Genomic DNA, 14,704 nt, shown 5'->3' with positions numbered 1-14,704 from the left:
GATACATCCAAATTTAAACGAACCACTGGACATCTATTAACGGACGGAGGGAGTATCAGAAAACTCCAAAAGATTGTGGATGTGCGTACAATCTTCCTCACAATTGGTGAGGTGGCAGCACGATAGGAAATGTGTGAGCAGGGATAGCAAGAAGGTGATGGAGTCCACGGTTGACGGCTTACAACCCCTAGTAACTTCGACGTTTAGAAACAAGCCCACTAGTAGTAGTATCCCAAAGAAATGGTTTTGTTGTGTCTAGAAATAGTTTTGGCTAAGTCAATGCTAATAAATGTATGGTCAATACCAGGATCTGTACAGGTACAAAAGGATGAGCAAAACTTGATGAAACCTTACTGATTTTGACTGAGAAATATATATTGCTAAATGGATTGACCTTTTTCGATAAAGGGAATATATTAATATTAAAAAGATATCAATTACACCCAGCCTCTGCGACAACGCACCACCCTAATGGCACTACGGATGCACACAACCAAAAAACGGAAAAGAAAACTAAGAAACAAAGTCCCGCTACAGTATCTCGGGCCTAACAACAGCAATACATCCACCGCCAAGACAACACCTGAAATACAGACTCTCCAAAAATGACGCCTCCAAGAATGGAACAGTGCTCTAACACCGTCATCGCCCGATCAACGATCTTAGGTTTTTACCCTGAAGATAGTCCCCGCTCTCAAAACAATATCTCCAACAAGGTCATTGCCAGGCACAACCAGCTAAGGCCGGACCTTGGGTTTTCACCCTGAAAGGTAGGACTCTGAACTTCACATGTGTTGTTGCCCCCACTTTCATACCGCTGCTGTGAAGCCCGGAACACCAAGCAAGTCACTCAACAGAGCGGAGACTTGAACCTCCCTTAGCTAGTCCTCCCCTCCGGCCTTCATGAACTTCTCTTCTTCCGACTTTCATCATGGATCCATAGTCACTTGATGTCAACACAGAAAAAGAGCTTCGCGCCGCTCCCTCCAGAACCAATCGGTCGGAATAAAAGCATGGGTGCGCACGGTCGAATACCACCGATCCAGCAAACTTCAGGCAAAAAGCACTGTTACATTCGTCGGCGGAGCCTTCCGGAACTCAACAGTCCGGCCAGATCACGAGTCCAGGCCTCCGGTAGGTCTTCCTTTTCACGCAAGAGAGACCCTAGGACCACCGCCTTTATACAGGTCGGACCCCCACATCGGCGACCATCCCGGGCTTGCCACTCCACCCCTCCACCGGCGACACTGTCGCCGGCTTCCATGCTCCTCCATCTCGCCGCCGGAACGCGGTGATAGATCGATAGATCCACCACCACGAACCGCAGGCCGACCCTCTCCGGCGAAGAAGAGGGCCACCTCCACCGTCGTACCCAAGGCTGCTGCCCCGAGCGACCTCGTGTCCCGGGTGAAGCCCGAGATCGTCTCCACTCACCGACGAGAGGCGGGGGGGGGGGGGGAATTGGCGCAGGCCATGGGTCTAGCCGCCGACCACCACCAGCCCCTGCCGGAGTGCTCCGGAGAGCCGACGAGAGGAGGGAGACCGCAGCGCAGGCCGCCGCCGCCCATCCCATCCGCGCTGGCCGGCCCACCAGGGGAGAACCGACGGGAGAAGGGGCGCAGCGCAGGCCGCTGCCGCCCATCCCATTCGCGCCTGTCGGTCCGCGATGCGTCAAGGAGGAGAGATCCGGCCACCGTCCACCACGCATCGACGAGGAAGGGCCCCCGCCGCCGCCACGCCCCGTGGGTCTTTGCCCCGGCGGCGCTACCGGCGGCGGCGGTTAGGGCTGGGAGGGTGGGGTGCCGCTGAGAACGAGATGGGTCTGGGAAGGGTCTAAATTGATTGACCTATAGTCATATAATCATTATCAAAAAGAAAACAGTCAACTAAGTAGGATATCTTTTGCAGGATTTAATTAGGAGTTAATCTTGGTCGAGGGAGCCAAGTCATCCACCCACCGTAACCAGATTGCTCTGCTTGCTTTCTGCCTACACAAAACCAGACACAAGCTAGTGCCTCACAGGAGCCAGGGGGAAGCATATGGCGGGAAGAAGACGGTTAGGCCAACCGTTTTTTCTTCGTTCACCCCCTCCACTCTTGGCGCCAAAGCAAAGCCGTTAGATTATTGGTCACCATCTCGAACCCAACTCGGCTCTTCCCTCCCCGCCCATTTAGGCGCGAAACCAACCATGCCAATGCCCCTCCTCCCCACGACCGACCACCATCATGCCGTCCGCTTCGTCCTCGTCCTCGTTGGCGACGTCCGGAACGAGCCGTGGCGGCGGCGGCAGTAGGGTCTCCGCTTTCACCATGCGGGCGGTGGCGCGCATGTCGAGGGCGCGGTGGTTCATCTTCCTGAGGCGGGTGTACCAGTACCAGAACGGCCCGAGGTCCGACCTGGGATCGAACCCGTTCAACTCCGCCGGCTGGCTCGCCTTCGAGCTCGGTGTGATCGTCGCTCAGATGGTCATCACCACAGCCATCGTGGCCACCTCCCCCAAGGAGCGCCCCGCGTGGCCGCTCAGGCTCTGGGTCGCCGCGTACAACGTTGGTAACGTGCTTAGTCTCCCGCTTCTCTATTGGCGACACCGGCATTCCTCGGCTGCCGCCGGCCGTGGCGACGACCCTGAGATGCACGGTGCCAGTGACGCTCTAAGGTTCAGGCTTGACACCTTAATTTTCCGCATAGCTCCCAAATTTAACAGTACAGATTTAAGTCTCTTGACGAATTCTTGTGCACCAATTGCAGGAACAGCTCGTATCTGATGAACAAGGCTAGGGCGTTCCTGGAGCTCTTCTTCGCGATGTGGTTCGTGATGGGCAACGTGTGGGTGTTCGACGCGCGGCTCGGGTCGTTCCACCGCGCGCCGAGGCTGTACGCGCTCTGCATCGGCCTGCTAGCGTGGAACGCCGTCGTATACTCGCTCCCATTCCTCCTCTTCCTCCTACTCTGCTGCTTCGTCCCGGCCGTCGGGTACGCGCTCGGGTACAACATGAATTCCGCCTCCGTCGGCCGGGGCGCCTCCGACGAGCAGCTGGACGAGCTGCCGCGGTGGCGGTTCAAGGAGATGGACGCGCCCAGAGATCGCGAGCACGACGATCAAGTGAGTTCATGTCAATTTTACGCACATTTTCTCTGCAGATTTTCAGGCACATGTCCTGATTTGGATAAGTAGAAGCAAAGATAGCAGCGTTCATTTTAGGTGATGCATGACGGGAAATGGAGTAAAAGAGGGTAGCCGGAATTCACCAAACATTGGCGACCTAAACTTATAATGGTATCCCAAAAAGTGATAAACGTGCGCGAGCAACTCGTACATGCTTCCTTTTTGGGCGATACTAAGATAAGAAGTGCTAACTTTGCCTTTTGGTATGGTGCCTAAGATCACAAGCATCTCCCTGTTATTTAGCAACATAGCAAACATGGAGTGTTTTTTTTTTCTCTCATCCTAGATTAGCTGAACATTCGGCATACCTACTTGTTCAGTAATACATTGTGTAGCATTCTCTGGAAATTGTGCCAGTTCACACTTCACAGCAACAACAAAATGTTCTCTATTATCTTCTTCTTAAAATCGATTGATTCAACGGCAACTTCTTGCAGGAATGCTGCATATGCCTGGCGCAATACAGGGAGAAGGAGGAGGTGAGGCAGCTGCCGTGCACACACATGTTCCACCTGAAATGCGTGGATAGGTGGCTGAGGATCATCTCCTCTTGCCCTCTCTGCAAGCAAGAGCTCAGCTGATCGATTTCTGCATATATACGGTGGAACTGTGATTGATCAGTGGAGCTTGCATTCTAAGCCAGAGATGCGTCGATCGGATGGCGCGGCACAGTCGGATGCATGCACCACACCTTACTGACCTCTTTCGCCAACCCTGTACTAACTCGAGACGCTGACAAGCGATGGATACACTGCAGTTGAAGCCAGAGATAGGTTAATTAGCCATCTTGGGCAGGTAGAAAATGTGTACAGATATTGTTGTTTCCTTTTGTTATTTTTTACTCCGCACGTCTAGTTTCTGAATAGCAACCCATGTTACAGACGCTTATCATCAAATTTTCATGAACCTCAACTAAACAATGGTATAATGCCAAAATAGAATTGTTAGATATTGGTGTCAGGTTATCCTATATTGTTAAAATAATTAGCAGTTTTCGCATTAATTTAATACAAGCATAAAACATGACATAGCAATTTCCAAGATTAACTAGCATACGCATATTAGACATGCAGATCACATAGGCAACTGAAAACCTAGCACATATACATTATTGACACACATTTCCTATTTCTCACATACTTTCTGGTAAAACTATTGATTGCCCTTTGACTCCAGTCCATTCATGAGGCAAAACTTTGTGTACACATCATACCATGCGTTTCGTGTAACACCATTTCCCTAGATTCGCCGCTGCAACCTGCAGGCAAAGGAAAGTGCGTCAACGGGAGTCATGGTCCATGTACAAGATATTTGGGGGAATGTCCGACGTGCGTCGATGTAGATAATACCCGCACTCTGACTGATTCACGATCATTCAATTCTTTCCTAAATTTTACAATGCAAGACTTGCATACTTGATAGGAAGTCTACCACCCGTGCATATCACTTTCTTTGGCGCTCATTGGAGTGTTTGTCGTCGAAGAAGCAAAACTGCGTCTCTATCTCTACCGTTGAGGCTGAGTACATTGCCGTGGCGAATTGTTGTGCTCAAGTGTTGTGGATGAGGCAAACTTTGGAAGACTATGGACTCAATTATAGCAAGTGCCTCTTCTATGTTACAACGAGAGCACTATCAAGATCGCCTACAACCCAGTGCTCCATGGGAACACGAAGCATATTGAGACCCTGATGTAGCCCCGCCCAAGGATGACACTACACCAAGGCCAACTAGTTCCCCAAGTGGACCAATGACTCGAGCCTGAGTGAAAACTCTACATGACAAGATGAATGCAATCCTCTCTACACTCAACCTTGAAACACCCTTGAATGGTTTACTACTTCATTCCGAAACTCTTTGTGTGATAAGGTACAAACCTCGTGGAGAAGACATGGGAGAGCGCTCAGGAAAGGCCGGACCACGAGGTGGAAGAAGGACATCGTCAACACGCCTTGCTACTCCAGGATGCAAAGGACCTGCCCAGCAACCCAGGCCGAGCGGCACTACCGCCAGGAGGACCGGCACTGCCGCCCGCTTCAGTGGCACTGCCGCCAGCCTCAGCGGCACTACCGCCCTGGAGCCCGGTACAACCGCCAGTGCCACCGACACTGCCGCCCAAGGGAGCGGCACTACCGCCCAACTCCCCGGCTCGACGCCCAGGCCGGCACTGCCGCCTGTGAAGCTCGGCACTGCCGCCCCAACAAGTCAACGCTCGATCTGAACCGTTCATCTGCCCATCGGTGGCTCTGTTTATGTGTGCCAAATTACCCTTTTGCCCTCACTTCGAATCTGAACTATATGTATCTCTTTACCCACCCAGATTAGGGTTAGACAAGATTTGAGATTAGACTTGAGCTTTGTCTCCCTAGAACCAATGTTCTTTGTATCAAGGCACTCTTGAGGATCTCATACTCTTCATGGATGATTCAAGAGCTACCCCTCTCTCATTCAAGTTCTAGTGTGGATCCCCTTCACCAATCTTTCGCCTCTTGGATTCTACCTAAGGGTCTTTCCAAGAAGTGATTCTATTGGCTTGGTCTAACCTACCAAGGGAGTATAATTGGTTTGTGTTGGGTGTGTGTGTGTTTGAGTTGGATTTGTGTGTGTTCTTCCTCTTCCCCATCCCTCTTCATCCACATACTTGGTCAAATTCGTGGGATTTGGGCCACCCCTAGACCTAAGGTCTCATCAAATGGTATCAACAGCTCTTGGTTGCCACGATTTTGACCCCCACCACCCCCAATTTCATCTCTAGAAGAAATTTGAAAATTCCCAAAAATAGCCCTAAATTGCCTCTTGATGGATCTGTGATTTGGTTGAGTTTGAGTGGTTTTGGTCCATTGACTTCGTGTTCCTAGTGTTGATCTACTATTTCCCTCACTTTTAGCCTCAAATTTTTATTTTCCATCGAATTTGGGACGATTTTGCTCAAGAACACCTCAAGAACAGCAGACCAGTTCGTCAGCCAGCGGCACTGCCGCCGCCAGAGACCAGCACTGCCGCTCCTGGAAGCCTGCACCGGCACTGCCGCCGCCAGAGACCTGCATTGCCGCCCCTGGAAGCCAGCACTGACACTACCGTCGAGTTGAGCCGGCACTGCCACCCCTGGCAAGAAGAGCACGTTCCCAATTTCGTCTCCGCTTAACTTGTGTTTGTTGTTCTGGTTTGAGTGCCTTTGTTTGTAACACTACCCCGCAGCTCCGAAGCAAGCGACGACAACCTCGGCACCCCAAACTAGCAAACGTACATTTGCCTCCACCACCATCTTCGCAAGTTGTGTGATCATCACCGCCTACAAACCACCTAGGTATAACTTGCATTGCCGTGTAGCCCCTCTTCCTTTTGCGACCTATCCTATCGAGCATTGCTTATAAAGTGTTGCGAGACATCACTAGTAGGAAAAGCCTCATCAGTGGCGCACGAAAAAATGATTCTGTGGCGCATGGGCAGTGCGCCACAGAAACTTCGCCACAAAAATAAGGTTTCTGTGGCGCACCCAACCATGCGCCACAGAATTAAGGTGTTCTGTGGCGCATATGGACCAGCTGCACCACAGAAATAGGTGTGTCACTGAATTCTATTTTGGTGCGCCACAGAACAATGTACAGGTATACTCGATTTTGTGCTCTCTGGTGTATTATACAGGTTTTGTACACAGTATACAGGTATAATATAGACAGATAGACCGATATAATATGTACACATATAACATAGCAACATTATACATCATCATCACAGTACTTAGAGCCCGATCGAGATACATATTGTTGGAGATATGCCCAAGAGGCAATAATAAATTAGTTATTGTTATATCTTAGTGTTCATGATAAATGTTTACATCCCATGCTATAATTGTATTAACCGAAACATTGATACATGTGTGTTATGTAAACAACAAGGAGTCCCTAGTAAGCCTCTCGTATAACTAGCTTGTTGATTAATGGATGATCATGGTTTCGTGATCATGAACATTGGATGTTATTAATAACAAGGTTATGTCATTAGGTGAATGATATAATGGACACACACCCAAATGAGCGTAGCATAAGATCAAGTCATTAAGTTCAATTTGCTATAAGCTTTCGATACATAGTTGCCTAAGTCCTTCGACCATGAGATCATGTAAATCACTTACACCGGAAGGGTACTTTGATTACATCAAACGCCATTGCGTAAATGGGTGGTTATAAAGATGGGATTAAGTATTCGGAAAGTGTGAGTTGAAGCATATGGATCAATAGTGGGATTTGTCCATCCCGATGGCGGATAGATATACTCCGGGCCCTCTCGGTGGAATGTCGTCCGATTAGCTTGCAAGCATATGATTGGATCATAAGAGATGACATACCACGGTACGAGTAAAGAGTACTTCTCGGTAACGAGGTTGAACAAGGTATGGAGATACCGATGATCGAACCTCGGACAAGTAAAATATCGCGTGACAAAGGGAATTGGCATCGTATGTAAATGGTTCAATCGATCACTAAGTCATCGTTGAATATGTGGGAGCCATTATGGATCTCCGGATCCCGCTATTGGTTATTGCTCGGAGAGGAGTCTCGACCATGTCTGCATAGTTCGCGAACCGTAGGGTGACGCGCTTAAGGTTCGATGTCGCATAAGTAGATTCGAAATATGAGATGGAGACCGAAGTTTGTTCGGAGTCTCGGATGGGATCCGGGACATCACGAGGAGGTCCGGAATGGTCCGGAGAATAAGATTCATATATGGGAAGTCATTTTCAGGGTTACCGGAAAAGTTCAGGATTTTTCGGTATTGTACCGGAGGTTCTAGAAGGTTCCGGAGGGTACCATAGTGGGGCCCACCTATCCCGGACGACCAACATGGACCGGAGGGGTCGCATAGGCCCACATGGGCCATGCACACCAGCCCCCAAGGCCCATGTGGCTGTACCAAGTGGATAAGATCAAATCCCTTGAAAATAGGGACTTAACTTGGGGGGAAGTTCCACCCTTGTTTTGGCCGACCCTTGGGCTTGGAGGAGGGGCCAAGGCAGCCCCCCCACGCCTATATAAGAGGGAGGGGAGGGCTGGGGCGCAGCACATCATCCCCCCAAGCCCTAGACGCCCCTCTCTCCCTCCTCCTTCTTCCTGCGCAGGCTTGGCGAAGCCCTGCAGGAATTTCTCCTCCACCTCCACCACCACGCCGTCGTGCTGCTGGGATTCCGAGGGGATCTACCACACCTCCGCTGCCCGCTGGAACGGGGAGAGGAAGGGCTTCATCGACACCGTACGCGCGACCGAGTACGGAAGTGCTGCCGACGATCGTCTACACCAACAACGAGATCTAATCTCGTAGGCTTTGGAAATCTTCGAGGGTTAGTCTCATATCAATCTCGTTGCTCCGATCTTGTAGATTAGATCTTGGGTGTTCCATAGATTAGATCTTGGATTTATTCGTCTTTGCGGTAGGAAAAATTTTGTTTTCTATGCAACGAACCCCAACAGTGGTATCAGAGCCATGTCTATGCATAGATCTGTTGCACGAGTAGAACACAATGGTTTTGTGGGAGTTGATGCTTTTGTTGCTTTAGTTTGTGTACTTTGCATCTTGCGGGATGGTGGGATGAAGCGGCCCGGGCTAACTTTACATGACCGCGTCTCATGAGACTTGCTCCACGCTTGACATGCAACTTGTATTGCATAAGTGGCTTTGCGGGTGTCTGTCTCTCCCACCATAGTGAAGATCCAATTTACTCTTTCTATTGACAACACTAGTATCACCGTTGTGGTTCATGTTCGTAGGTAGATTGGATGTTACTCGAAAACCCTAAACCACGTAAAATATGCAAACCAAATTAGAGGCGTCTAACTTGTTTTTGCAGGGGTTTGGTGATGTGATATGGCCATGATGTGATGATGATTATATTTGATGTATGAGATGTTCATTATTGTATTATGGCAACCGACAGGAGCCTAATGGTTGTCTTTAAATTTGTTAAGACCTGCGTGTCTATTCATCATGTAATAGCTTTATTTAAAGTAGTTGTTATAGTAGCTATAAGTGATGGACAACCATGAAGCGGTGCCATGGACCTTGGTGCAATGCTGGTGATGATGGAGATCATGCTCATGTGCTTTGGAGATGGAGATCAAAAGCACAAGAAGAAAGGCCATATCATATCACATATTATGAATTGCATGTGATGTTAATCCTTTATGCATCTTATCTTGCTTAGATCGCGACGGTAGCATTATAAGATGATCCCTCACATTAATATCAAGATAATTAAGTGTTCTCCCCTCGTATGCACCGTTGCTACAGTTCATCGTTTTGAAGCATCTCGTGATGATCGGATGTGATAGATTCTACGTTCACATACAACGGGTGTAAGCCATGTTTGCACACGCGGAATACTTGGGTTTGCTTGGCGAGCCTAGCATGTACAGACATGGCCTCGGGACACAGGAAACCGAAAGGTTGAACACGAGTCATATGGATGATATGATCAACATGTTGATGTTCACCATTGAAGCTACATCATCTCACGTGATGATCGGTTTTGGTGTAGTGGATTTGGATCGTGTACCACTTAACAACCATGAGGGATGTTGTATTAAGTGGGAGTTCATTAGTAATTAGATTAAAACATGAACTAATTATCATGAACATAGTCTGAATAGTATTTTGAATTAAAGTTTATAGAATTGGCATCCGTTTTCTACCATGCGCTAGTCTTGTAATTGAGATAGAAATATTGTTAAGTCTGACAAGTAACTTTACGGACTGGTACCGTATTGTTAAAGAATCAAGATATGATTAAGTCCTAATGCAAACTTTTAGTAAACCTCACATTGATGATTCAAAGAGCAATGGTTTCAATTAGTACCAAATCATCTTGTCTCCATGAAACTTGAAGTTCAAATCCGTTTGAAAAGTAAGGAGCTGGAAATTTTGTTTTCAGAAATAAGCAAGGTATGAGATATGTGTGATATCTAAGACCCTATTGCAAGATGATAGAATATAATCTAGTGAGACTACATAAACTCATAAGTTTTATGGGAATGTACGAAGGTTGAAGACGCTAGGCGTCCCGATCCTCCAACTAGTTGGGCACTAACGATATTCGCATATCCATGAAGTGATCGTCCTTAGTATGCACCGTTGCTAAGACTCGTCGTTTCGAAGCATCACGTGATGATCGGGTGTTATAGATTCTATGTGTGCATACAACGGGTGCAAGCCAGATTTGCACATGCGAATACTAAGGTTAAACTTTACGAGCCTAGCATGTACAGACATGGTCTCGGAAAGTCGTCATGATTTGATGGATAAAATTATGAGTGAAATTGTTCATCACATTAAAAGGTAACTAATAGTGAAATCTGGAACACTTGTCATGTGATGATCAACTTCAAAGTAAGAACCTCGAGGTTATTGATATTTGACCAATGGACCTAAAAGTTATTGAAGGTGAAGTGTTTTCTGAGAATTGGGAAAGCTAAAAGAGAAACTACAAAAGATATTTTGGCAGAAAGAAAGAAAAAGACTAGAAAGTCTAGCTCAGGTGTATATAGATGATATACATGTTATGGATGTATTCCTTGCTTGGTCACATAATGAAATTCTTGGGTATCTGTACCATATTGGTTGGTATGAAGTGTCATACAAAACAACGCAATAGAAGAATACAATGGCCTAAGTGACTGACAAGGAATATGATAGGAATGCACGTCTAGAACAAAAATAAAGTGTTATTATGTACGTCGTTGGCATTCTATCTAGCCCTTAGAATTTATAATAAAGAACTTAATAAATGTTATTTTGCTCTGGTCAAATGAAAACAATGAGTTGTTCAAATTATGACATTACTCCATGTACGATGGATAAGTTATTATAAATCTTAATGGTGAAACACACATACATAACACTGACGCTAAAATGCCATAAGGCAAATGATTTGAATTCCACTTATTTGTGGAACCGCCATTTAGGTCATGTTAGAGAGGAACGCATGAAGGAACTCCATGCAAATGGATTTTTGGAGTCATTTGATTTTTGAATCGTTTGGCGCTTGCAAATCTTTTCTAAAGAGAATGACTAAATACCGTTCATAGGCCAAGAGTTGAACGGCAACTAACTTAGTGGAAACATACATGGTGATGTATATGGTTCACTGGGCATAGTTGTGTGCGGGAGATTCTTCTACTCCATGAAAACTTCCAACAATGAATTGAGTATATATATGTGGATATATTCGATAAGAAAGAAGTTTGGAACATTTGAATGGATTCAAATAAATTTCAGCATGAAGTGGAAATCATCGTAATAGAAAAGTCAAATATCTATGATTGGATCATAGTGGAAATATTTGAATTACGAGTTTTAGCGAACATCTAAGAGAGTTATGAAGTTGTTCTACAACTCACGTTTCTTGGAGTATCATAGTGATGATGAAGTATTCGAGATACGTATCCAAACCTTGTTGGATCAAAGATGAGATAAAATATTGATGCCATTATATTTTTATGGATTATGCTTTAGAGACTACCGCTTTTACACTGAATAGAGCATCATCATGATCCGTTGAAATGACACCATATAAGTTATGGCATGGGTATAAACCCTAATAGTCCTTTCTTAAAATTTTGGTATAAGTAAATGAATTTACAACCAAAATCGGATGAATGTCTTTGTTGGTTATCCCAAGAGAATGGATTGGGATTTCTTTCCACTGTGAAGTAAAAGACAAAAGTATTTGTTAATGTTACTTGCTTATTTCCAAGAAATTGTTTTCTAGCAAAGTATTTGAGTGGGAGGACAATAGAACTTGATAAGGTTTATGAACCTGAGCATAATGATCAGAGTAGCGCAGCATCGGAATTGGTTCCGGAAGCGGCCACGACGATCATGGCTCCCATGACTACAAAGTGTTTTAGACATGGAGATTGAAGTACCTATTGAACCTTGTAGGTATGGTTTACTTTATGATCAAATAAATGATTTGTGGACAAAGGATTGATTTTGAACAATGATAATCCAACTACATAAAAAGAAATTATGATGGGCCCTGACTCCGTTAAAATGGCTATGCGCCATGAAATCCAAGATAGATGAATACTTTTTGAAAGTAAATGGATCTATAAAATTGATGAACTTGGATGGAATATCCTTGAATAAGCTCGACTTGTCGAAAAGTTGTTTACGACAAAGTTCAAAGAGTTGACTACGATAAGATTAGATCTTCCGTAGCGATGCTTATAGTCTACGTGGATTATTCTAGTAATCGTTACATATTTCTTTTATGAGATATGCTAGTAGGATGGCAAAAATACATTACTTAACAGAAGTGTGTATTAAAGGTGTATACAAGATACAACCAAGAGTTTTTGCTAGTCCGTGGAATACTAGATAGGTATACGAACTTCAAATGGATGAAGTGAGTATCGCGGAGTTGGAATCTTCACCGGATGAAATAGTCAAAGAGTTTTTGATTTCATCAGAAACGATGAAGATGCTTGCATTTGCAAGAAATTAAGTGGGAGCGCTGAGACATATTTATAATACTTTATGTAGATGACATATCGTTGATTATAAATGATGTAATTATATACTTGATGTGAATAAAAGGTTTCATTGAGAATTAACTTCAATGAAAGGATATGGACTGAAACATATTTAGTGTCAAGACCTATGAAGATAGATTGAAACACATAATAAGTTTAAGTCAAAGTACATAGAATGAATATTGAAGTAGTTCAATATAAAAATATTAAGAAGGTGTTCTTTTTCATGTGAAGGCTTAACAAGACTTGAGTGTATTTGACACTCAATGAGTAAAAACACATGAGTGACTTTAGATCACGAATAATATGTACAAAGTCAGATGTCCTGTGCTCTAAAGTGTTATGAGCATATACCAGAATGATTCATGTAATGATCATTGGACAACAGCAAGAATATCCATGAGTGCTTTAGAAGAACCAAGGATATATATATATAGTTTTTGTATGGGGTAATGACAAACAAATCACTGTAAGGTGTTGCACCGATATTAGTTTGATCACATATAAAAATAAATTTTCAATCTCAATTAGGCTAAATGTTGTTTAAAAGGTAGCACAATGAGCTAGAAGAAGTCTATGCTAGATTTAGATCAGTTCTAAATATTGTGACGGATTCTACAAACAAAGGCAGAGTATGTCATTGTTTTGACAATGACTGGGGATGTTAAGTCGAGGAGTTCTTTGAGAACTTGGTGTAGTTCCGATAGTGTCAGAACTTTGAAGCTATATTGTGTATGACAATATTAGTGACTTATTTTCAGACCACGGAATTAAGGTTCCACCAGAGGACTAAGCATATACAATTAATGCCGACTCATTTGGAAAATGAGTGATGCGTAGAGACGCAAATGAATTGCAAGATACATACGTTTCTGAACAGTCAGATCCGTTGACTACAAACCTCTCCCGTGAGCAAAACATGATAAGCACCAGAAGGCCAAGGTGTTATATCTTTTCAAATGTAAACTAGATTATTGACTCTAGTGCAAGTGGGAGACTGTTGGAGATATGCCCAAGAGGCAATAATAAATTAGTTATTGTTATATCTTAGTGTTCATGATAAATGTTTACATCCCATGCTATAATTGTATTAACCGAAACATTGATACATGTGTGTTATGTAAACAACAAGGAGTCCCTAGTAAGCCTCTTGTATAACTAGCTTGTTGATTAATGGATGATCATGGTTTCGTGATCATGAACATTGGATGTTATTAATAACAAGGTTATGTCATTAGGTGAATGATATAATGGACACACACCCAAATGAGCGTAGCATAAGATCAAGTCATTAAGTTCAATTTGCTATAAGCTTTCGATACATAGTTGCCTAAGTCCTTCGACCATGAGATCATGTAAATCACTTACACCGGAAGGGTACTTTGATTACATCAAACGCCATTGCGTAAATGGGTGGTTATAAAGATGGGATTAAGTATTCGGAAAGTGTGAGTTGAAGCATATGGATCAATAGTGGGATTTGTCCATCCCGATGGCGGATAGATATACTACGGGCCCTCTCGGTGGAATGTCGTCTGATTAGCTTGCAAGCATATGATTGGATCATAAGAGATGACATACCACGGTACGAGTAAAGAGTACTTGTCGGTAACGAGGTTGAACAAGGTATGGAGATACCGATGATCAAACCTCGGACAAGTAAAATATCGCGTGACAAAGGGAATTGGCATCGTATGTAAATGGTTCAATCGATCACTAAGTCATCGTTGAATATGTGGGAGCCATTATGGATCTCCAGATCCCGCTATTGGTTATTGCTCGGAGAGGAGTCTCGACCATGTCTGCATAGTTCGCGAACCGTAGGGTGACACGCTTAAGGTTCGATGTCGCATAAGTAGATTCGGAATATGAGATGGAAACTGAAGTTTGTTCGGAGTATCGGATGGGATCCAGGACATCACGAGGAGGTCCGTAATGGTCCGGAGAATAAGATTCATATATGGGAAGTCATTTTCAGGGTTACCGGAAAAGTTCAGGATTTTTCGGTATTG

General features: G+C 44.8%; 1 protein-coding gene across 1 annotated transcript; it reads left to right on the top strand.

Annotated features, from left to right (window-relative positions):
* The first annotated feature begins 2,226 nt into the window (after positions 1–2,226).
* Positions 2,227–4,044, top strand: LOC124699529 (E3 ubiquitin-protein ligase At4g11680-like). Its single transcript, XM_047231819.1, has 3 exons — positions 2,227–2,657; positions 2,750–3,104; positions 3,605–4,044. The coding sequence occupies exons 1-3, from the start codon at positions 2,227–2,229 to the stop codon at positions 3,746–3,748; spliced, it is 930 nt and encodes a 309-aa protein (XP_047087775.1). The 3' UTR covers positions 3,749–4,044.
* Positions 4,045–14,704: the final 10,660 nt, after the last annotated feature.

Source organism: Lolium rigidum, chromosome 3, assembly GCF_022539505.1.
Source record: "Lolium rigidum isolate FL_2022 chromosome 3, APGP_CSIRO_Lrig_0.1, whole genome shotgun sequence".
Taxonomy (NCBI): domain Eukaryota; kingdom Viridiplantae; phylum Streptophyta; class Magnoliopsida; order Poales; family Poaceae; genus Lolium; species Lolium rigidum.
The sequence above is the reverse complement of the archived record's forward strand: the minus strand, read 5'-3'. Positions and strand labels throughout refer to the sequence as shown.

What these genes read in the sequence shown, in the direction of transcription:
- LOC124699529 (XM_047231819.1), top strand. Translation starts at nt 2,227, where the DNA reads ATGCCGTCCGCTTCGTCCTCGTCCTCGTTGGCGACGTCCGGAACGAGC. An exon ending in GGTGCCAGTGACGCTCTAAG is followed by an intron (nt 2,658 to 2,749) that starts GTTCAGGCTTGA and finishes CACCAATTGCAG; the next exon opens with GAACAGCTCGTATCTGATGA. An exon ending in ATCGCGAGCACGACGATCAA is followed by an intron (nt 3,105 to 3,604) that starts GTGAGTTCATGT and finishes AACTTCTTGCAG; the next exon opens with GAATGCTGCATATGCCTGGC.